Source organism: Syngnathoides biaculeatus, chromosome 5 (genome assembly GCF_019802595.1).
Source record: "Syngnathoides biaculeatus isolate LvHL_M chromosome 5, ASM1980259v1, whole genome shotgun sequence".
NCBI classification, from domain to species: Eukaryota; Metazoa; Chordata; class Actinopteri; order Syngnathiformes; family Syngnathidae; genus Syngnathoides; species Syngnathoides biaculeatus.
The window spans coordinates 6,077,543-6,102,687 of NC_084644.1; the positions used below are offsets into that span (position 1 = coordinate 6,077,543).

General features: G+C 42.1%; 3 protein-coding genes across 3 annotated transcripts; all 3 read left to right on the forward strand.

Moving 5' to 3' along the window:
• Positions 1-194: 194 nt before the first annotated feature.
• On the forward strand, positions 195-8,209 carry hibadhb (3-hydroxyisobutyrate dehydrogenase b). Its single transcript, XM_061821135.1, has 8 exons — positions 195-353; positions 1,790-1,950; positions 2,083-2,192; positions 2,267-2,388; positions 6,390-6,523; positions 6,642-6,718; positions 6,796-6,952; positions 7,633-8,209. Exons 1-8 carry the CDS (start codon positions 284-286, stop codon positions 7,792-7,794), a joined length of 993 nt encoding a protein of 330 aa, XP_061677119.1. The 5' UTR covers positions 195-283; the 3' UTR covers positions 7,795-8,209.
• Positions 8,210-10,601: 2,392 nt separating this feature from the next.
• hoxa13b (homeobox A13b) lies at positions 10,602-13,001 on the forward strand. The gene is made up of 2 exons (XM_061820243.1): positions 10,602-11,265; positions 12,763-13,001. The coding sequence occupies exons 1-2, from the start codon at positions 10,617-10,619 to the stop codon at positions 12,999-13,001; spliced, it is 888 nt and encodes a 295-aa protein (XP_061676227.1). The 5' UTR covers positions 10,602-10,616.
• A 7,872-nt stretch (positions 13,002-20,873) lies between these two features.
• On the forward strand, positions 20,874-22,989 carry hoxa11b (homeobox A11b). The gene is made up of 2 exons (XM_061820324.1): positions 20,874-21,475; positions 22,752-22,989. Exons 1-2 carry the CDS (start codon positions 20,905-20,907, stop codon positions 22,982-22,984), a joined length of 804 nt encoding a protein of 267 aa, XP_061676308.1. The 5' UTR covers positions 20,874-20,904; the 3' UTR covers positions 22,985-22,989.
• Positions 22,990-25,145: the final 2,156 nt, after the last annotated feature.

Genomic DNA, 25,145 nt, shown 5'->3' on the forward strand with positions numbered 1-25,145 from the left:
ATGGGGAACGAATATATCGTGAATAATTAATATCTTAATATATCTTTGAATATAACATATTATAAAATCAAGGCTAATGTGATAATGTTGTCAAAAGTAAAAAAATATATATATTTATTTTCACGGTGCGTAGACAACTCAGCAAACGGTTGAAAAATATTTATGACACGCCCCCGTAGCCCATTGACTCGGTTTTTGGTAAGCACGTTATGTGATTGGCCAACGATACCGTCATTCAATAACGAAGCATTGCGTCAGGAAGACACGTAACGAGGAGACAAATATGGCGGCCCTGCTGAGGGGTACTCTGTACCTAGTTGGAAGGCGGTGCAAGAATGTTCACTTGGCGATTGGTAAGGAGTTCGAACTGCCCTTACACACGCGCTGCTCATACTTTTGGACGAATTAAGACTGCTTTCTCGCTAGAGATCCACGTACTTTTGTTAGGAACTCAAAGAGAACTTTGGGTCCATTTTCGACACACTGTTAAGCTAGTTCAGGGGGCTTCGGTTCTCATTTACTCATTTGCAGGAGTTTTTGTTTTTTTGTTTTTTTTTTAACTGTCTCCGGTTCATCTCGTTTGCAAGCTAATGGTGGTCTTTGAAGAAAATATGCTAACTATGGCGCCATCAAAAACGAATAATGGAAATAAATGGCTAATGATTGCCCCCGTTTGAGTCTTGGAAATTATGTAATAACGCCACTTACTTTCTGGACTGGCTCTTCCTAATCCTCGACAATTGAAGCAGGAAAAGTTTTTTTTTTTAAAATGTTAAATTATAATTTATTTATGTCTATGTGGTTTTATTTTTTTCCCCCAAAAAATGCAATTTATACAATCCAATCACAAGGACGTATACAGCTAGTTTTTCTAACTAACAATCTTGAAATTCTTGTTGGCTGTGTTATCGGACAGTTTGAGTAAAATTTTAACTCGGAATCAACATAATATGTCTGAGAATATACCGCCATGCCATAGCAAACTTTGCCTTGCATATTATTGACGCAATTTTAATAGCCCATTTAAATATGCCTTTTTTTAAGTGTTAAAATGTACAACATGGTTGCTGACAATAGTTAGTTACATAAGGCCAGTCAGTACTGCCAAATTAGCCACATGTCATTGCCATATTTAGCAACAATATGACACCTCGCTAGCAATTTTTTTTTGCTAAATTTGCCAAAGACAACGCTACCCTTTAATACGCCCCCAAATCAGTCGTTAGTCCCCTTGCTGGAAACTTTTAGACTGAGACACATGTTTCCAAGATGCAAATATTTTCCTTCCTGCATCACCTGTGCAACTCTGCATGTGAACAGACCGTGGGATAACTGGAGTGGAACTAATGTTATCGTTGACAACAGACATGGATGAGCAGAATTATTAAATAGATTGGGAAGAATTTGAGTTTATGCATCAGTTTGATGATCCCTTCTGGCGTGTGCGCCTTGGTCAGCGTGGGACATGTAATAGATGGAATATGGCTCCACATAAAGGTCACAACTGTTCAGAAAGCTGCAGTAACATTAGCAGCGTGACAAGATTTGCCAAAAATGACAGTGTGTCATCGAGTTGAATCAAATCAAAGCTTAGGCAGGGAATCATAATCCTTTTTCGATAAAGAAGAAAAAATGTTTTAAAAGCTGTAATTTGATTTTTGAGTCTTAATTTTAAGGTCAATCTTCCCTGTTCTATAATGTATTCATAGATAGCTGTTGGGCTTTTGTGCAAAACTAAAGAACGTTCCATAGGATCCCTGGCGCTAAGTATTTAACCATTCCGTTCCAGCCTCCACGAGGTCCATGGCCTCCAAGACACAGGTGGGCTTTATTGGCCTTGGAAATATGGGAAATCCAATGGCCAAGAATTTGCTGAAGAACGGATACCCAGTCATAGCCACAGATGTCTTCCCGGAGTCCTGCAAAGAAGTTCAAGAGCTGGGTGCCCAGGTGGGATAGTAAAGAGATGTTCAACCTTTTTTTTTTTTTTTTTTTTTTTTTTTTTTTTTTGTTTTTTAGATCTTAAACTGCTTCCACCTGTTTGCGCTATTCAACCATCCATACATTTGTGCGTTTCCTCAGATTGTCGATAATCCTGCCGAGGTCGCGGAAAAAGCCGACCGCATCATCACCATGCTTCCCTCGAATCCCAATGTTATTGACGCGTATACCGGAGCCAATGGGATTCTCAAGTAATGCCTCCTTATGTTCACTAATAATTCAGAATTCAGATTCTAATTTAACAAGCCCCCTTCGTTAACAACAGGAAAGTGAAGAAAGGCTCCTTGCTCATCGACTCCAGTACAATCGACCCAGCCGTCTCAAAAGAGATGGCGGCGGCTGCGGAGAAGATGGGAGCGGTTTTTATGGACGCACCTGTGTCAGGAGGTGAATTTTTATACGCGGTATTTAATTGGAATATAGACAGAGCGCGCGATTCCCCGTGTGTACACACACATCCTCAGTTGGGCTGCAGGTCATAATTTAAGCCCCGACCAACTGCGCAACAGGGTGTTGATTCTCCATTTTTGAGGATGTGGTTGGTGTGCTGCTGTTGAGCCTGAATAAGGTGGGTGGTCTGAAACTGCAGACTTGAGCAAGATGCCCCATTGCATTTATTTTAACAAACATAATGGGCATTTTAGCAGGTAAGTCCTCATTTTGTTTTCCATGCAATTTTGTACTGAGCAAATGTCTTTTTCTTACGTTTGTTTCAATGTGAGTTCACCTCTTATCTTTATGGAAGTAGATTAGTGGCACAAGGTTTTGAATTTGAAATGTGAAGTGATCACATTTTCAATAGTTGTATTTCAGTGTTAACTTTTCAATGTCAACAATTCAAGTGGCTACAATTCGCTGTCTAAAATTCACCTTCTGTGCCACCAGGCAGGGTTACTTCAGGTCAGAACCGAACACCCAGCCAATCCAGTTACACTTTCTTAGTATGTGACGTCACGTGACTAAAGAAGCGTAACTGCGATTGGCTGGGTGTTCGGTTCTGACCTGAAGTAACCCTGCCTGGTGCCACAGACGAATTTTAGACAGCGAATTGTAGCCGTTTGAATTTCAAATGGCGAATTGTAGCAACTATTGATTGGAAAATGTGATTACTTTACATTTCCAATTCAAATCCTGGTGGCATTAATCTATTTCCATATATCTTCATCCTTGGTATATACAACTATAGAAGTGATGGGACCATGTTAGCGGTGATTGTCAAAATCTATATGGACCAGCTACAGTGTCATCACCGCGTTGTAGAGTTTTTGCTGCGTGGCAGCGCAGCATCTGGTCGGGCCTTATATGTTTGAAAATTGAATGGGTTTAACTAGTGCATTGCCATAAAAGCATACAGTGCATTTGCTACGACGCTTTATTTGATTTGAGATCATTTGGAGTTGGTCGTTTCTACACAGCCGTTTTAAATTCATGTTGTACACTGAATACGCTTGTGATTTTTGTTTTTGTCACATGACTGAAGTGACAAATGTTTTTTTTTTTTAACATAATTGATGCTCCTTCCTTTTTTCAGAAGCACTTATTGCCATTTATTCAAAACTGTACAGGGAGTCCTCAGTCTACGACTGAGATCCATTCCTACAGTAGCGACTTAAGTCGGATTCCAGCATTAAAGTCAGAATTTACATAAAAATACTTTGTATACAAAAAACAAATAGTTTGCAATAAGCAAGATGATGTACTTAACATTATTGCTGAGGAGGAGGAGGAGAAGAAGAAGGGGAGGGTGTGTTTAGCCATTGCAAAGGAACCTGGTCCGCAATCCTCTCCATCTCCCCCAAGTATCAAAGAACCTTGTTGTGTGATCATTGTATCCGACATAGGAACGGAACCCTTCACATGCGCTAAAATACGGGTTTTGTCTTGAATAATTGTCACCACGGTCGACCGACCGACTGAAGCCTTGATAGTGTTGGTGTCTCTCCTTTCTCCAAACTTAAATCTAGAAAATCCTTTTGAAACTACAAGACTTTGTAATTTGTTTACACATGTAGTTTTTCATCGTGAGGTTAACGTTTAGAATAGGTTCCACAATAACCTTTTGTTTAACTGACTCAGTCAACCTCGAATTGAAAGTTGACTCATGTCACAGCCTAGCTAACAAAATAAAATTGAACAAAAATTAAGTGTGCTGGCGACAGGAGTCTGAAATTGTGTGTACAGTACGTCTGATTTCAATCAACATGCTAAGATCATAGGAGGCAAACCGTGTGCAGCAATCAAAAGAAGTATGGTGGCGTGCCAATTACTATTGAATCCCGTATGGTTAAATCATAAAGGTTAAAAGCACACAGGGAGTTGAAAACCTAATTGAGTCAGCATGTGTCTTCCTGTGAAACCATGTCAGGACCAGATGAGGGAACTGCCGTGTGATTTCTCTTCAGAGTGGAGTGATTGTACTTTTAGTTTAGAGCGCTAACTTAACGTAATTTCTCACGTGTGATACGCACCCCTAAAGCTGACCTCAAAAATTCTGGAAAAATCCTTCTACCTATGTATAATACATGCGTTTGTCTACCCATAAGATCAAAACAAGAAATCTATATTTTGTTTATTTTAGTTTTTTTCAAATAATTGTCTTGAAATTCAGCACTTAATTTTAAGATCCATCCATTTTCTATGCAATTATCCACACAAGGGTCGCGGGAATGCCAGAGCCTATCCTAGCTAACACATAATCAATCTGTCTATTTTCTGAGCCGCTTCGCCTCCCAAGCGTCACGGAAGTGCTGGAGGCCATCCCAGCTGTCATCAGGCAGGCGACGGGTTAAACCCTGAACTGGTTGCCAGCCAATCACAGAGCACAGAAACACAACAGTCGCACTCACAATCACGCCTAAGGGTAATTTAGAATCCCTAATTAATGCAAGTTTTGGGGATGTGGGAGGAAACCGACGTGCTCGGAGAAAGCCCATGCAGGCGGCGCCGGGATTCGAAACCTGGTCCTCAGAACTGTGAGGCCAACGCTCTAACCAGTTCCCCACTGTTCCACTCCAACGCATAATCTTTAACATAATTTTTTCGTGTAATTTACTTGTTCTTATTTTGACTTTCACAGCCCTAATTTTATTTGGTAAATTAGAAGACACACCATTGTGCTCATATGCTAACTACCGTGGCAAAATTTATAAGAAAACTTAAAGGACAAGGTGAAACATGTTTAATTTTATTTTAAAGGGGTTCAAATTAAACGGTCAAGCTTTTCACAAAAGCATTATCATTAAACAAAACATTGCCATGGAGAAATTAATATATGCATTACAAATTCTGCCAGGGTATGTAAACTTATGAGCACAGTTGTACACACATGCAGCCATATGTAATGTCATGTCTGTCATATTCGAGTGAAAGTGTAGGCTACAACTTGGTGGCGGTGGCTTATTAAAATGAAAGTGTACACCTTTCTCATAACCTCCAGGTGACGGTGGCATTTTGGAATGAAAGTTTAAAGCTTTGAAATAACCACTAGATGGCAGAATACATTATTTTCAACCTTATACCTGTGTACAATGCACACTATTGAAACTGGAATTTTTTGGGAGGAGAGAATGCACATTATGGACGGGAAATTATGGTTGTCACCGTCACTCGGGAAAAAGGAAAGTTGTTATAGAATATTTTTGAGAAGAAATCAAGAACTAGGGACATCTGCGGTTTGGACTTTGGTACAGATTTTATTTGTAAAGTTGTCTCATCCATGGTCGTCTTTATTAGTCTTACTGACTAAATGTTGAGAATTGCCTCAAAGCACCCCTTGGAGTTTTATGCTTTGTAAATCTGTTTTGAAAATAAATGTGTAATTGGGTGACTCCATCTACTGTCCAACCGAATGACGCAGTGCCAAATTGCTCACAAGACCGAGTAGCAGGGAGACCTCAAAGAAGTCTTGGCCTCTTTCCATTCGCGTCCTGTAAACTCGATGACTGATTCAATCATTTCCTGGCACTCGTGTCACGTGGTTTTACACCGTATGAACCAGCAACTCTAACGGCGTTAATACTTTTAGGGCAAAGTTCTACTTTACTAGCCCGATCGGTTGCTTTTCGGTGTGCACGGCTCATTTAGTCCCTTGTAAATCACATTGAAATGCAAAATAGTTGTAAAAGGTTCGTCTGGTAGCTGTTTATAATTCTTTAGGAATAAAAAAAAAAAAATGTAGGTTTAGTTCAAAAATTGATTTGCAGAACATCTTTTTAGATGTTAAAAGTGGTCCATGATTACACTGTAGCAGACCTGTTCTGTGGTTAATTTGCCCCCGGGGCAAAATCTGTCAAATATGAACGCGCACGGCAATTTCACAAGCACGTCAACCTCTCGGAAAAATTTCAAACCGCCAACGAAGCGTGACGGTCGCACGATTTCTTTGTCAGGTGTGGGTGCCGCCAATTTAGGGAAGCTGACGTTTATGGTGGGAGGAGCCCAGGAAGAGTTTACGGCTGCCAAAGAGCTTCTAAGCTGCATGGGAGCCAACGTGGTTTACTGTGGTCAGGTTGGAACTGGACAGGTAGGAACGGTCAATCAACCCTTTCTGGGATTTCTTTGCCAAGACTCCGGTTACTTGACCTTTTTGCGACAGTTGCTCAACTCATTCAACGTTGTGTTCTTGTTGACTGCTTATACAGGCCGCTAAAATCTGTAACAACATGCTGCTCGCTATCGGAATGATCGGAACCGCCGAAACAATGAATTTGGGAGTCAGGTAATGGCATCTGACGGTTTGCTCTACGGGAATCTGTCCCGAAATCACGAATTAAATGAATGTTTCCTCATTTCCAGACTCGGTCTTGATCCAAAACTCTTGGCCAAGATCCTGAACATGAGTTCGGGCCGTTGCTGGTCCAGCGACACCTACAATCCCGTCCCCGGAGTGATGGAGGGAGTCCCGTCGGCGAATAACTACCAGGGCGGCTTCGGCACGCAGCTCATGGCCAAGGTCCGTGCACGTGTTTCGACTGGGTCATATTCATGCTATTTATATTTATTTATATTCCCACTGCATCAGCACGTGCACAATGATTTATTATTATTGATTGTTGTACAGACGTTTTTTTGGAAAACAATACAAGTACAAACAAAAGTTAAAAACTTAGCAAAATAGAAATACAGATAATTCCTAATATTTTGAGCATATGGATAGCAGAAAATTGGTGGTGCGCGTTATACATTGGTAAAAGGGTTTTCCTGTTTTTTTTGGGGGGGGGGGTCAGCTTTTGGGGGTGCGGATTATACTTCAGGACGCATTATACTCGATAAATGATGGCAAATGACGCTTCAGGGTCAAATTCTCACTATAATGAAACCATTTTTATGAGTAATATTCAAAATTGCAATTTCAGTGTAAAGATTGGTTACTTGATTGTCAATTTTTACAAAGTTCAAAATAATTGTGAAGGTGGTTTACCGAGCAGGAGTTTTACATGTAAGATGACCTCTGAAGTGATTTTTATATTGTCATTGTCGTGCTTGAAACAAAAGTTTACACAGTTGCTTCAATCGGAATGCGTTTTACCCCCCAAATTTAAAATCCTTTACTTGCTGATCTTGGATTTCCCAACTGCTTTGCTTTTTGCGTTCTCGTGAGAACCCAGATAAGCGCCTCCTTGTCTCTTTCAGGATCTCGGTCTGGCCCAGAACACAGCCACCAACACGAAGACCCCCATACCGCTCGGCTCCTTAGCCCATCAGATGTACCGGATGATGTGCGCCCGCGGTTACGCCAGTAAAGATTTCTCCTCCGTGTTCCAGTTCTTGCGCGAGGAGGAGGGACAGCAGTGAGGCGCCCCCTCCTCTCCGTCCCGCGCGAGCCTTACCTTAAGCGGATCAGTCGCCGCACAGGACCGCTTCGGCGTCGTAGTCGTTCGGGGGTGCCCCACGAGGACTCTTCCAAAGTTATCGGAGACGAGACACGAGGTCCCAAAACAACGTTTTTACGCGACAACGCAACACTCCTCTCCCTATCGGAGGTTTTTCTGTCCGACATGCAGAGCGTTGAAAAGGTTTAGGGTTGTCCCAACAGTAGGACTTACAACACAACGCGTGTCAAGCGGGGAGTTTAGTTACAGAATGAGACTTTGTTTTCACGTTTGCAATCGTTTTATGTTCCTCTTTTCTCTATTCATCGGTAATGTGAAATTTGTATGATTGTCACATGATAGCTTGCAAAGTAATAAAGACGATGACCTGTCTCCAACTTTGACTTCCTGAAACTTGTATTCTTATTCAATTATGCGATAGGGTGTACATGTGGCAGCACGTTGGAGCAGCCGGTAAAGCGTTGGCCTCGCAGTTCTGAGGACCCGGGTTCAATCCCGGACTCGCCTGTGTGGAGTTTACATGTTGTCCCCGCCCGCCCCCCGTGGCTCCGTGGGTTTCCTCTGGGCACTCTGGTTTCCTCCCACATCCCAAAAACATGCAACATTAGTTGGAGACTAAAATTGCCCCTAGGTGTGATTTGTGAGTGCAGCGGTTTGTCTCAATGTGCCGTGTGATTGGCTGATGACCAGTTCAGGGTGTTCCCCGTCTCCTGCCCGTTGACAACTGGGATAGGCTCCGGCACTCCCTGCGACCATCGTGAGGATAAGCGGCAAAGAAGATAGATAGATGGGTGTACATGTCACGTGACAACCTTTTTTCTTATTTTTATTCAAATTCCATTTTTAATATTCACCCGAGTTTATCATTAATGGATTCTATTCGCTTCCAGTTTGATTCACCCGGTAGTAACGTAACATAGCAACACCTTGAGAAGCCTCCAAAGTGAACCCCCGGACCCCTCGGCCCCCCCACAAATATAATCAAAAGCACTTTCCCAAATTAATTCCTATCGATTAAAATATAGATTTTCCTTGTTGTTTTCCAATCCTTTTACAAACTCGGGGCGCGGACTGTGAGTCGTTTTATGTTCACTTTGTTTTTTCTTCTTCTTTCTTTCTGCGGCCTGTTTCTGATCTGCTCCTCCACAGAGAGCGACCGAGGGGCCAAGGTGCCACAGGTCGTGCGATCACAAGACAAGCCCGTAAAAAGTCCATTAAGCGCTACAGGCTGAGAGCCGTGTTGTCATCTGCTTGATGGGTACGGCAAACACGGCGCCGCTTTGCTCTCGGGCCTGCGCGCCCTTTTATGCTCAAAAGGCTTCTTTCGTGCTTATTGATATTATTGATCACATAAGCTTGCACGTCAAGTTGCTGTTTTAGAGGAGAGTTTTCGCTCCTGCCGAATTCAAATCCGGGATATGCAAACTCCCGCCCTTTCGTCCTCCATTAACCAGGAAGTAGCCTCCTAGCTAACAAACAAAGCTAATTACAAATATCTGAATTGCTTTCACTATCAGCATTTGTGCACGGGGTTGGTGCAAAACTAATCATATGGTGGCCCAAGATTTTTCCACTGAAGTTAAACAATAGCCAGTCATCGTCACATTTGAGCTCAGAATTATTCAAGCAGTACTACAAAAATATGCAGGATAAAATGCAGCAGCTGAGATCAAAGGCTTTTTTTATTACAACTGTTAAACTACTTAAAGCTATATAACTACTACTTAAACTACTACCTACTAGGTTGCGATTTTAATAAAAGATGAAGTATCTTCATTTCACACATCCTGATTGATTTTAAATTAAGCGAATCGAGTTAATCTCTTTTATTACAGTGTAATAACTAATATTAAATGTACGGATATCCCCGTGAATGTAGTTACACTTGCCTGTGCAAGCGACGAACTTGGGCCCATTAAAATTTACAGCCTCCAAAAGGTGACAAAATCTATTTTAAAATACATGTAAGAAGGCCTCAGAATTAGGTTAACTTGTAAATGCAGCAATGCAATAACTAAAAAAAAAAAAAAAAAAAAAAATGGCATGCATGGTAAATCTCAACTTTGTCTTCCATGTTTTGTTTTTGAACGTTTGGAGGTTGCCTGTGCAAATTCTGTGCACTTGCTGTCATTGAGCATTTCAATGGGGGTTGAGAGTTTCTTTGTTTTTGTGAAGCTTCTCTTTTATTGTGTTTGTCGCTCTTTTGTTTTTCAACTTGACCTTGGACTCCAGCCGGGTTTTGCTTGCCCTCCTTTCGATGACACTGCAGCCAAATGTTAGTAGCTTATCTCTATTTTTTTTTTAATTCTTTGTATTTAATTGGTCTTGACATCTTTTTTCGTGCACAAAGGAGCTATGTTGATGTGATTTGAATGTTGGTGGACTTCTGTGCGAAAGCTGCTTTTAGGGTTTTTAAAAAGCTGCACCTTGGACTCATTAAGTGTTTTTTTTTGTTTTTTTTTTACGAATTGAGGTGCGTGTGCTGCCGTGCGTCAATATTTCATAATTTCGTCTGGAGCACGATAGAAACTCTGATGGCTAAAAAAAACCAGAGGAGTAGTTGGTTGTTGGTGCGGGTGCGCGCGGGGCCGATGTGCTTGATTATCTCCCGTGCGGACCTTTATCATCTCCTTTGCATATCACGTGTTTGGCCCGGGCCAATAACCTCGCGACGGTTCGGTGCGGGCACGGTTTCCCCCTGCCAGAGAGTCCCCGTCTGGGTGCATTCGGTCGCGGGGGGTTGGAGGAAAAAGAGCCGCACGCGCGCATGTGTCGGGACATGCTATGACCGCGTCGTTGCTGCTGCACTCGCACTGGGCCGAGCCGCTGATGTTCGGCAAGAACATGCAAGACGCGCCGGGGTTCCCCGGGGGGAACTTGGCGCCCAACCAGTGCAGGAATCTGCTGGCGCATCCCGCCTCGCTGGCTCCGAGCAGCGCCGCCTACGCCGGCGGCGGCGACGGGGAGCCGGCCAAACAGTGCAGCCCGTGTTCGGCCACGCAGAGCTCGCCCAACGCGTCCCTCCCGTACGGATATTTCGGGGGAGGCGGATGCGGCGGCGGCGGCGGCGGGGGTGGCTACTACCAGTGCAGGCCGGCTTCCCACGGCTGCGTCAAGGCCTGCGCGCCAGCCGCCTCCTACGCGGACAAGTACGCGCAGGACGCGTCGGCGCCCGGCGATGAGTTCTCCGGCCGGGCCAAGGAGTTCACCTTTTACCAGGGCTACTCCACGGCTCCCTACCAGGCGGGCTACCTGGACGTGCCCGTGATTCCCGCGCTGGGTGCGCCCCCCGAGCCCAGGCACGAGCCGCTCTTGCCGATGGAGCCCTACCAGCCGTGGTCCATCACCGGCAACGGCTGGAGTGCGGCGGGCCAAGTGTACTGCACCAAGGAGCCGCCTCAGGCCAACGCGCTGTGGAAGTCCCCCCTGCAAGGTGAGAGGCGACACTTGCGCAATGTTTGCGGTGCCCCCCGGCGTGAAATGCGACGACACGCACGCGCGCATCGGGGTTTATTGCGCCACTTTTTTTTTTTTTACATTTGTGAAAACGGGAAGGTGGGGGGGGTATGGCATGTTGTACACTGGTTGTGCTTGGGCAATAATTCCGAAATGGGAATGCACACGAGGACCTTTTAAAAAAAACGTGTACAAGATTTCTTTCCATGTCACAAAATTGCACAGTTGAGGAAAGAAATAGGAGCGTTCACTTGTTTGAGTTCCCAATGTCGTGTCATTTTGCTCTACTAATTATTCATATTCTTACCTCTCCTCAAATCAAATGTCATCTTTCCCGCATAGAATAATGCAGTAGAATTGCAAAGAAACGCAATTTTTGAGTTTTCGTCCAATTTAAGTCAAAGACTTTCGTCCACATAAAAAAAACATCTTTGATAAAAATGTCAACCGATACAGTAATATAAAATTTATAATTCATTCTTCAACATTATAACGACAAAACAAAATGAATAGTAACGCATCAATTAATTATTCTTTTATTCCCCCACCACCATCAATGATGACGCACCGACACATTTTCATTTTTTACTTTGTGTAATTAAATATTTTCCTTTCACGGTAGTGAAAACCGTAATGAAATAAAATTATTAAATGTAGAATGGCCACTGTGCCAAACGTTTTCCTCCATCATTAAATAATTTTTGAAATATTTTCATCATTCAAGTCGTGCTAAAATGAATCATAGGAATGATGATCATCGTGAAATTAAAAATGACAAGGATAATTTTACGGTAGTTAAAAGGACCTTTTGCAATATTTTTTTAAAAATGCATATACACTGGTTACACACCATTAAAATGTGCTAAAGTGACATCAACAACCAAACATTTTAATCAGCCAATTTGCAAATTAGAAGAAAATGCAAATGACCTTTACATACACGTCGCAAAATAAACTGTCGAGAGATCAATATAAATTACAAAACAATTTTATTTGATTATAAAAAAAATATTATGGACTGTTAATCCCCTCCCAGAAAAAACTACATTGACTTAATTCGAACATGTATATCAGATTTTTAGTCGTGCAACCGATAAACCGAATAAAAATTATTCAATTCAATCTTGAGCCCCACAAAATGGATAATATAATAACGAAATGTTATTTTCATTTGTTTACATATATACGTAATTGCTGTTGTTAAAGAAAAAACGTCAATTACGTATTTTCCATTTTCTCCAACACAATAAAATGCCAATTTTGATTCGGAGCGTTAATTTCTCTAATCCAAGATTGCTCATTTTGCACGAAATTTTGTAGTTTCGTATATTTTCGTTCGTTTTTTGCAATTGCAAATTTTCTTTCCTACAATCAATCAGATGGATTCCTTTAGATTTTTTTTTTTTTTTTTTTTGCTGGTGTAGAGGCGAAACTAACACGTTTTGGTTCGTCGCCCCCCCCCCCCCCCCCCCAGACAACACGTGCGTCGGGGACAGCCAGGTGCGGCGCGGCAGGAAGAAGCGCGTCCCTTACACGAAGGCGCAGCTGAAAGAACTGGAGCGCGAGTACGCCACCAACAAGTTCATCAGCAAGGACAAGCGGAGGAGGATTTCGGCCCACACCAACCTGACCGAGAGACAAGTCACCATCTGGTTTCAGAACCGCCGCGTGAAGGAGAAGAAAGTCGTCAATAAGTTCAAGAGCTCCTGTTAGCTCCTCGTCTGCAGTTTGATTTTTTTTTTTTTTTTGGGGGGGGACCCCCTCACCCCCACCGTACCGCACCAAAAAAAAAAAAAAAACACGGACACGGATGTGCTTTGATCACAGATAAACTCTGCTATAATTTATTTCCTTCACTTTTGTCGCCAGAGTGCCTTTTTTTTCCTTTCTCGTTTTTTTTTTTGGGGGGGGGGGGTTTGTTTTTAATTTTCTCCCCCGGTCGACTTTTAATTGGAAGCAGCCCACGCGGCGCGATGACAGAAAGTCGGAAGTGTTTGCGACAAGTGTGGCTGACAAACTTCCACTTTTTTTTTTTTTTTTGCCTCCCACGCGTGTTCGTCTTCATTAGACGTCTTATATTTTATTTTATATTTTTTCTTTTCACTTTCACAAGATGGCAAAACTTCCACAAAACTCGCATCTGCAGTTTTGTAAATTTATTCACCGACAAATATAACGCAAGAAGCCAACGATTTATTTCCCCGGAGGTTTTTATTTAATTTGTAGAATGACGTCACGTGTGTCCATTTAAATAACTCATTCATATTCGGCCCTATTTATTTGATTTCAACCGTTAAATCCAAAATCGACATATTTAATAGTTGTTAAGATACATAACGGGTCTGTTATTGAAGTGGTCGTCACTGTGCATATTTATCCTGTTTGTTATTAAATGTGATTTCAGGAAAAAGAAACAAAAACAAACAAACACGAAGGAGATGAATATCGACTGTGTAACGTATTTAAAAAAAATGTAAATATTTTTGGCCACGTAAGCCAAACAAGAATGTTAATAAATGTTTCCGAGCCGCTTTAAAAAAGCTTCTGTGTTATTATGACGTAATTAATGCTGGGATTTTGCTGACTGGTGTTGAAAATGATCCTTTTATAGTTGCAAATAATCGTCAGCAATTATTATTATTTTTTTTGTTTGTTTGTTTTATTTATATTTTGTAGCCATCTAGTGCGCAAAGCCCGGAAGTGCAGCTTCACTTTCCCAACTTTTATTGGAATATAATGTCGGCCATGTTATTTTTATGAGTATTAAATTTCCTTTGTATATTTACAGTTTTTTTCGCCCCTCTAGGTTCAGCATTTGACAGACTTATGCGAGGTGAGTTCTTAGATATGTATTTTTTAAATTTGTAATGAATGTCTAAGAGCTAAAAATTGAATGTTACTGGCTGAAATTGAAATGCATTTTTATTTTTTAAACGTTGGCCTTGAAACTGGCGCACAATTCTCACACGGTGCGATTATTATTACATTCTACCGTTTTAGATCATCTTCGTATATTAATCAAATATCATTTATCATCACCTCGAAGTATGACTGATATTTTTTTATGTAGTCTACAGCAAATAAGGCAAATAAGTTTAACATCTTGGAACAAAATCGATATATATTATTTTACATAACTGATTCAAGATGTTCTGTTCAAGCGTGTTTGTACAATTTTGTTAGGTTATTAGCTGTAATTTATTTTATGTATTTTTTTTTTCAAATCACGCTCCATCCATCCCCAGCTCCATCCCCAGCTTCTCGTTTGACGTCATAGCGCCCCCTCACGGCCAGGCAAGCAAGTGAAAGCGGTGTCTCGGTCGCCATGGCATTTGTACGCATTTTTTTTTCTTTTTGTTTTGAAATTCAAACAGGTCGACGCATGAGTTGCACGGTTCGAAGTCTGAAGTTCGACCCCGCTCGATAGTTTTCCATCATGCAGAAATGCGTCCGTGACCTTTGAACTCACACAACACGATGAATCGATGCTATTTTCAGATTATAAATCGATTGCAGCGTTTACATCATACTGTACATTCATCTCCCAAAGGGAACTCTTGTACTTATACTACAATATAAAGTGTAAACAACAACCTGCCCCCCCCCCAAATTTGAACCACGATAACATTTAATTTCCCATTTTTATCACACACTCTACAGCAGTGGTGTCAAAGTCAATTTTGTTGCAGGGCACATCGCAGTTATGTCCCCCCCCCCCCCCCAAGAGGGCCATTATGACTGTGACGCCATAAAAATCTTTAATCGCCTCATCATATTTACACATCAAATTTATGAGCTAGTTTTGGATTTTTTGAATTCGAGGCTAATGGGTTTTTCAACTATTGTTGATATGTCGTAAGACAAAAAAAATGCTTTGCATATCTCAGTGTTTTCATTTATGATTTGACAATTTGAGTGGCTGGCGAGCGGTTCAGGGTGTGCCCGCCTCCTGCCCGTTGACAGCTGGGATAGGCTCCAGCACTCCCCCGTGATCCTCGTGAGGATAAGTGGGTAAGCAAATGCATAGATAGATGAATGGATGGATGGATGGATGGATGGATGGATGGATGGATATGACAATTTGAAAATTTTGTCCAGATTTGAACACGAGTCACCAAAGTTGACGCCCATGATTTGCCTTCGCGGGCCACATGTAATCCTGCGGCGGGCCGGATCTGGCCCCCGGGCTTTGAGTTTGACACCGGCGCCCTAAATCATTGAAAAATATTTTTAACCAAATTAATAGGGGTTTTTTTCACGTTCTCGGTGAAAAGCAGCAATTTTGTAAACTAGATACCCCCCCCACCCCTCAGTAATTTTAAAAAATCTGCAATGCCGCGATGCCCAACTTGCTTTCTTGTCGTCTTTCCTCAGCCAAAAAGAATCGACGATATGATTTATGGAGCTGAGTGTAATTTCATTGTTTGCCGACTTTGCTTTGGCGCAATCATCATAACTGCAAGTGCCGCTTCTGCTTCACAGCGGACATCTTTTTTTTTGTAAAAAAAAAAAAAAAAAAAAAAAAAAGTATTATTATTTTTATTACGGCTTCCATCCCGGCGAAAGCGCCTCTCTGGGATCGGTGTAATAACACACATTATGAGCGTCTGGTTAACCCCAAAAATATTTCTTTGGGAGTTGGAAATCTTGGCAGATGGGATGAGAAAAAGAAAAAAATGGTGAAAAAAAACCCCAAAATATGGTTTCAGTTTGAATGAAATGACTCAAGTTGACGCGTGAGCAGTAAATTATGCGGTACATAAAATAAAAACAAATGTCTACACTGGAGGAGACTGATGGGAGACACGTGTGGAAGTCAACTGCAGTCGCAGTTATTGAGAAATATGTATCGGAACAGATTATCACAACGATCGCACGTCGTTAAAGAGAATCTGAATCGTCGAGTTTGGCCTTAAAAACTTCGGATGAATAAATGTCGTCTTTACATCAGCAGCCGAAACAGAGCTAGATAATGCAAAATATGATATATACCCATATGACGTGAACATATTTAAAATCAGAATCACGTGAAGATGATTCTGATTCTGATTCTGAGCCAACCTAAAGCGTACCACATCGTCTTTGTACAAAAGATGTAAAGGCGCCTTTCAGGTGGCTACAAATTGTAAACGATTAAGCTTCATATTTAAGAGGAAAACCAGCCCCCCCCCCCAGGCCCCCGTTGCCACGGTAACCTCACCTCCCGGGCTTAAGGTTCTTTTGGGCCGAGCCGGAGGAAAAATGCGTCCGGCGGCGGGTGGGGTTGGACTCTCGAGCTGGAAAAACACCGCCCGCCGCTCAGGTCTGACGTGTTCTTTGGGCGTCGGAACATTTGGCGCAGAGAACAAGAGGAAAGGGGGGGAAAAATAAAGATTAAGGCGGGAAATATCATCTATTTATGTATTTGTACACTCGGATAAAGTGTGATCACCAAGGTGTGCGCATCCTTCGGGGATTCTCCGAAGCCTGTGCCATCTTTTTTTGCTTTCCCCGACAAAACCGCGTACTTATTGGACGTATGAAGCGGAGTGAAGTGCGTGTGCAGTGGCTATAAAAAGTTTACACACCCCTGGTCAAAGGTTTTTCCTATCCCCACTCCAAAAATAAAAAGAGACCGGGATTCATCCAAATCAAAAGATTTTTCATCAACAGCCAAGAGGGGAAGTTAAAAATAAACCTGAGATAATGGTGTTGCATAAGTGCACACACCCTCTCGGAACCGGGGATGTGGCCGCGTTCAGAATTAACCAGTCACGTTTTAACACGTCAGATGGAATGAAGCAGACAACGTTTAAAGTTAATTTCGATAAAAATGTTCATGTTCAGGGCGGCGCGGTGGCCTCACAGTTCTGAGGTCCTGGGTTCGATCCGGGACCCGCCTGTGTGGAGTTTGCATGTCCTCCCTGTGCCTGCATTGGTTTCCTCCGGGCACTCCGGTTTCCTCCCACATTCCAAAAACATGCAACATTAATTGGACACTCAAAATTGCCCCAAGGTATGATTGTGAGTGCGGCTGTTTGTCTCCACGTGCCCTGCGATTGGCAGGCGACCAGTTCAGGGTGTACCCCACCTCCTGCCCGTTGACAGCTGGGATAGGCTCCAGCACTCCCCGTGACCCTCGTGAGGATAAGCGGCAAAGAAAATGGATGGTTTATGTTTATGCAAGTTTATGTTCTAGTCGGCTTTTCCTGTCATCTTTAGTGCCGCCAGTTCCAACAGAACCTCGGAGGTATTTTTTACGCTACATCCGCCTGCCGAGTCGGCACAGTGGGTCGTTCGGTGACCTGCTTTTTATGGAAGTTAAAATCACAAAGCGCTCGGGGGTTCGAATCCCACCTCTGAGAGCAAACCCTCAATTGGTCCAAGGGGACCCCGGCACCAGCTGCCCGCTGCCCGAACGTGACTGCGAATGGGGTGAATGTGAGTCTCTGGAAAGCGCTTCGAGCACTGTCAGGGTGTACACATATTACTACATATGTGTATATACATATATATATATATATATATATATGTATATACATATGTATAAACACACTCCATTGACTGTTTACAATTTGGAAATGTTCATCAGACCATAACAAAATCTCCCAAATGCAGGCGGGAAAACATACGTTTTGGTATTTTTGAGTGGCTTCCAGTTTTGACAAGTCAATGAAGGTATGGAACCGTGCGCGCTCTTGTTTTTATAAGTTTTTCACACGATGATTTTATAATTGCGAGCCGTAGAAGTGTTTTTCTGTCCAGAAAACGTAATTAGGACTTTTGGACTGTGTTTTGCGTGGTTCCAAGATCTGCGTGTCGCGACTTGTGTCGTATCTCAATCATAAACTGAGAAGTACTGCGTGTACTCCATCACCGCACATGAAACAACCAAATAAACATGATTTACATTTCATTCAATATGATACAGGTAATATGGGGAATGTTAAACCTTCCCAAAAACATAATGCTAACTGCAAAATAAATTGGATTTCCACTGCAAAATCGTTTAGTTTCTGTGTCTCCTTCGAGCTGTCCCAGGTGTGTCAAACTCAGGGCCTCGGGGCCAAATTTGGCCTCCCACTTCATTTCGTGTGGTCTAGGAAAGCCCTGGAAATGATTTAGATCAATAGGACACAAATATTTTCATATTTCTCACTGAAGAGAAAAGAAAATGAGAGGGGAAAAAAGTTTTTCCTCTGTGTTTTTGCTACCAAACTCAATTTTTTTACCAATCGATTGCTGTTCACTCAAATAAATGCTAGTCAGTTTTGTTTTGTTTTTTTCATGACCTCTAACCTTGCATTTTATTTTTGATTTTTCATACTGGGGTGTTATGCATATTTAATAATGATTGCTAAATAGTTTGTAATTTCTGCTTGTTGACATTGTATAAATCTTAACATTTTTTTTTGGGGGGGGGGCGAGGGGAGTTGGAGGTTTCTCTTATTTCCATCCAATATGAAGTAATATCTGCAAACAATTTTATTATGATTACGACTGTGGCCAAACTAAATAATAATAATAATAATAACAATAATATGTACAATTATCCTCTTGAAAATTTGTATGCATATCTGCATAGAGGCTAAAGAGGTGCTGAAGGAGTTTGTTTTTAATTGAATTTATTTTAAAAAGTGAATTTATTCTTTGCTGTTATTTTTTTATCATTTTGTAATTTATGGGGTTGTGTAGCATCTTTTTTACACGCATCATTTCTAGCAGCTGCTTTTTAAAGGGCTCTAGAATTGAAGTTAGCATAAAATATCGTGATAATTATCCCCTCCCCACTACAATATGTGTATTGTCAAACAATCATCATTGCCGTTATGATTCTTTTTGAGCAACTTTCTCAAAACCCTTTTTTTTTTTTACATTCGTGGCCGACTTCATTTGCATTTCCATCGCCATCCTCGAAGCCTTTCTGACATTTCTGACTTGATTTATTTTTGGCAGAGGGTCTCGCATTACACGACGGACCCTCTTGACGCCCCCCCCCCACTACCACGGGGGGAGGGGTGGGTGGGTGGCGGTGGGTGCACCTGTTTCACAATTGTCCGTTTGACAACTTTGAGAGGCTCCGTTGTACATCGAGCATGTTTTATTTACTACTATATATACAAATGTGGCAGTTGACGTGTATAAGCTTTGTAATAACTTATTATAATGTGATTCCCAAGTGACAGGATATTAACTGGGTCTTTCTTCGCGAATTTCCAGACTTATCCAGCACTAGTATTTATTATTTGGGATTGTAGTGTTTTTGGTAGTGTAGTATTGTGTAGCAAAAAGTCCCCTCCAAATAAAATACGACCACTCAACTTTCCCTCGGTTTGAAGCCTAAAAACATTTTGATGCCGACACAGACAGAAGAGAACTTTGGGACCCACTTCAAAATAAACCCACGCGACGCTATAAATTGTTGATTACTGTTGCTATGGAGTTTTCATGCGTCGTAAATATGAGTTCTGGTTTCTTTTAAAATTGGCTTTGAACATGATAAATATTCCATGAATGTTTGAAAAGTGCTCTCGTTGTTTCCTATGAGTGATTCAAGGCCTTGTTGTGCAATTTCAATGCATTCGAAATATCAATATTTGTGTCAGCCGCGCACAGGTCGATTGATCGTGACGTCACTGTGAAAAATTACATAATTAATAAAAGTGCTGCCACTTAACATTTGCAAGTGCGCGTTTGCATTGCCGGTCAAAAATTAAACGCAGTGTCAAGGTGTGTGTTGTTGTTTTTTGTCGTAACCATGCAAAAAAAAAAAAAATATATATATATATATATATATATATATATTATTAAAAGTAATTATTGAGCGTTTTCAGAAAACAAGATGGGGGATTTAAATTAACGAAGAAAATTTGTGTAGTTTCCCAGAATCTTTGCGGGTTATGTGACCATAAACTACACGCATATAAAGAAATTGGGAAGTTTATATTAATATTAATATTACGACAGAATGTTTTTAAAATTACTTTTTAAATTCCACTTTATATATATATATATATATATATATATATATATATATGATTTGGGTTATTTAAAAAAAATGGTAGGGAAACAAAACCTCCTTAACCTTGACGCGAGCGATTGACGTATAACGTTAGCCAAAGGGCAAAGTTCACTTCTGACTTCTTCCAACAGGAACCGAGAGAGCGGCTGGAACGACGAGAAAAAGGTAAAGAGGGGGGTGTGGGGTGGAAGGTGGGGGTGGGTGGGTGAATGTCGTTTGCGAATCCGCAAGTGCTTGATTCCAAAACATGTTGCGTGGATGTTCCTCTCCTCCTCCTCCTCCTCCTCCCTCCCCCTCCAAACCCTCTCCCGGTATGTTTTTTTTTTCCCTGCAGCCAAAGGTTGACTTTCAAGCTGAGGGAGAGCCTCTGCCTCTCACGTCACGTCACGTCACGTCACTCACGCACGCACGCACGGGCACGCGTGTCATTCGGTGCCAGCGGCGGTCACATGGGCCCGCTCTGGGCTGAGACCTGCTCCGCGCTCGCCTCGCCTCGCCTCGCCTCGCTCGCGCGCGCGTTAGCTCAGGTCGCGCGCGGCCCCTCCGCTGCAGCTCAGTCGCTCGCTCGGCGACGACGACGTGAGGATGCGTCCGCGCTGAAGGAAAGTCGTCAGCATGGATTTTGACGCTCCCAACATGTATCTGCCCAGCTGCACCTACTACGTGCCCGGAGCGGACTTCGCGGCTCTCCCGCACTACCTGGCCCAGGGTCAGCCCTCGTGCCCGGTGGCGTACTCGTACCAGTCGTCGGCTCTTCCTCAGGTTCCGTCCGTCAGGGACGTGGCGTTCAGGGACTACGCCGTGGACGGCGCGGCCAAGTGGCACCACGCGAGGGGGAGTCTCGCGCACTGCTACGGCGACGACGGCTGGAGCGGCCCGACGACGACCCCCCGCGGGGTCGACGTTCCGGGGAAAGGCGTCTCGCCCTCCGGGTCCTCGACGACTGCGGCCGCCGCGCCGGGGGGCTTCGCGCACGGCAGCGCGGCCAGGAACGGCGTCCTGCCGCAGGCTTTCGACCAGTTCTTCGAGTCGGCCTACGGTGGCCACGATCACGGAGGCAGGCCGGGGGCGGCCAAGACCGGAACCGCGCCGCCTCCTCCGGCACCTCCGGGCTCAGACACGGCGGAGAGCTGCAGCCCCAAGTCGTCGCCCGGCCTCGGCGAGGACCGGAACGCGAAGGGCGGCGGTGAGTCGCTGCTCTTATAAAAGAACTTTTATTTGCTCCTTTTTAAACAGTCTTTAAGCTTTATGGAGGGCCCCCACCACCACCCAAAAAAAAAAAAAAAAAAAAGATAAACGACAAGATCACGTGCTTGGGCTTGAAATTGGCCGTGAGGAATTTCAAGTCAAGGCACTTTTTCACTTTTTTTCGACACCCAGTCACTCAACTATTTGAACACAAAGTTGACTTTAAAATGCACAAATGCACACTAGCAACCTGTTCATAAACATTAATTCATAAATTCTCACCTTTTGCCACGGTTTTGCGTGGAATTATCCAGCATCTGAATGCCTCTTCCTCACTTTCAGAGTCTTTTGTCGTTTATTTAACAAATAACTCAAACCTCAAGCACTTTTCGTGCACTTTCCACAGCTTTGACTAGCAAAACATTATACTTTTGTAACACTTTGACATTTACATAAAAAAATTCATGTTGTTCGAGTTACTCAACAACATAATCGTGCAACGTAACTGGAAAAGATGCAAACAGCACTCATTTCTATTATGACGCTCAACAATAAATAAAAGTAAACAAAAGCAAGCAACTGCATGATTGGCCTTCCCTGTAAATAATATGCAAGGTGCTAATTTCTCCTTTTGCATCACATTATAAACAATATAAAAAAATGAGCGGCTTCTTTGTGCAACAAGTTTCATTTATGCACAGACAAAAACTCCACTGAAGTGGCAAATCGACTCCAATCTTTATTTTTGCTTCCGGTTTCTTCCCAAAGTCTTTAAAACGTCTACTTTTGAAGCCTTCTGTAGCTGTTAATTAGCTACTTAAACGCGGAATTAACGTGCATCTCGCCTCCCCCTCTCCCAATCCACTCCACATATCAACAATTTGAAAAGCCAGCGAATCCAACTTTTAAGAGCTGCTTATCATTTTCACGAGTAATATGTGTACAAATTTAGTGGGCTTTCCAGGGATTTCGTCTGCAGCTGCCCCCGCCGCCATCCGTGCAACCCTGAACCTGAAACCTAAAGCGGACTGTTCAAAAAAAAAAAAAAGTTGCACTTGATACCACTATATATGTCTCGACAAGCTATGATGATTTCAAAATTATTTTTATTTTACTTTATTTGTAATTCATCACGTGACCGTTCATTTGTTCGGATGCAGTGCAGGGCGCGACCCCGCTGATGTTTCTAACCCCTTAATGGTCCTGAGTGAACTTTTATTTTATTTTATTTTATTTTATTATTATTATTATTTTTGGGTGCTTCTCGTCATCAGGTGCCCAGAAGACGCGCAAGAAAAGATGCCCGTACTCCAAATATCAAATCAGGGAGCTGGAGAGGGAGTTCTTCTTCAGCGTTTACATCAACAAGGAGAAGCGGCTGCAGCTTTCTCGGATGCTCAACTTGACTGACCGGCAGGTGAAAATCTGGTTTCAGAACAGGAGGATGAAGGAGAAGAAACTCAACAGAGACCGTTTACAGTACTACACCAGCAACCCGCTGCTATAGAACCTGGACACCCCCACAACCCCCCCCCCCCGGACACCTGCACGACCCCATTGGGAACTCTTCAAAAGTCCAAACAGTTTCTCATTAAACCTCCCACCCATCCTCTTCCCCTACTCCCACTCTCTATTATTATTATTATTATTATTATTATTATTATTATTGTTGTTGTGATAAAAAAAAAAGGCTCTTATGTTCATCCCCCAAATTTGTATGCTCACATTTACACGCACGCGAGGACTGGAATTGTTTTATTGGTACTTTTAATATTTGATTGTGCAAATACAGTATATATATATCTCTATCTATATATCTATATATATATATATTGCATATTGTGCATTGTCTGGAAGTGAATTTTTTGTGTGTGTGTGTGTGCTGTTTTCATGCTGCTGCCATATTTGACATCTCCTTGAGCGCTAATGTTGATACAAATTGTAAATTGGTCACACACACACACACATATATATGTACATATATATAATTATGATATATTACATTATATTATTTATATATAAATGAGGAGAAGGAAATCTTCTATCTATCTATCTATCTATCTATCTATCTATCTATCTATCTATCTATATCTATCTATCTATCTATCTATCTATCTATCTATCTATCTATCTATAACGGATTACATATATATGTATATAGATAATTATTATACATTACATTATATTATTTATATATAAATGAGGAGAAGGATATATATATATATATAAACAATATAATGTAATATATAATAATTATATATATACATATATATATATATATAGGTGACCCGTTTACCCGTTTATATATATATATATATATATATATATATATATATATTCCCCCTTCTCCCCATTTATATATAAATATAAATACATCTATAAATAATATAATGTAATATATATTAATTATATATAGATATATATACATATGTGACCCGTTTACTATATATATATATATATATATATATATATATATATATATATACACTGTATGCATATCCCCTAAATCCCTGCAATGAAACTAAGCCCCTTATATTTGTTTTATATTGCGGCACGTATGCAAAATGCTCCTCCCGAGCTTGTGTAACAGGATCCGCCCGCAGCTTTTTTAATTTGATATCCATTACAAAGAGCTCGGGCGTTTCCTGCAGGCTGATTTTTGACCTAGCATGCCTGTTAGCGGATAGAAAGAAGAAGGGGGTGGGGTGGGGTGGGGTGGGGTAGGGTGGGCTGGGGGGGGGGGATCTCCACGTTTTAGTGAGAAATGGAAAGTCTGTTTGTGCGATTTGGACCTTCCCATCTCCAAACGAGAAAGGTCTCTGCAGGTTCTGATTTTTGTTTATTCGGTAAAACGCTACCTGTGCGCGTGCGGAGATCACTCAAGCCAATTTATTTCACCAGCACGGTTTCAGTGGTGGTAAATGAAAGGCCAAAAAAAAAAAAATCTCCAATTTGCAGATGTAAAAATGAGGTTTTCCCTCAGAAGCAGGCTCCTAAAAAGCGCCTGAATGACCTGCCATAAGATAATATGGCTTCCTTATACCGAACATCCTGTGAGACTCCCATGAATTCCGCTTTGATTGCTGCTCATCCTCCCAGTTGCTCCAGTAACTTGGCCATAAAAAAGGGTGGTGGTGGGGGGTGAAAAAGAAAAAAAAAAAGGCGGACTCGTCTGGAGCGTTTGGAGTGGAGTGCAATAAAGCGTCTGAGAACCAAGGTTATTAACTGCGACTGCGAGGAAGCTTGCGAAATAAGAAGGGCCGCAACACCGAAGGCGACGCCTCGCCTCGCTGCAGCGTCAGCACGGCGGGATTTTATTTCCATTTTATTTATCTTTTTTTTTTTTGCAGGAATATCCTGCATATATATATATATATATCCCCCCCCCCCTTCTTTCTTGTTGCTGGTGTTGTGGTGCAGCGGCGAGGCCTTTTCGCTTTCGGCCACCGGGGGGCGCTCCACGGATCAATGTCAATGCCGTTTGATTCTTTCAGATTAAAAGACTGCAGGTTGACGCCTTCCAGGTAAGAACACCGGTTCGAAAATATACATATTTTTTTTTCCCCTGAAATTTATCTCCTTTAAAACAAAACACAATGGAGGCGGTTACCCTTGGCGATAATGCTATCATGTTAGCAAAGTGATATTGAGCTGATTGAAATGTGCAG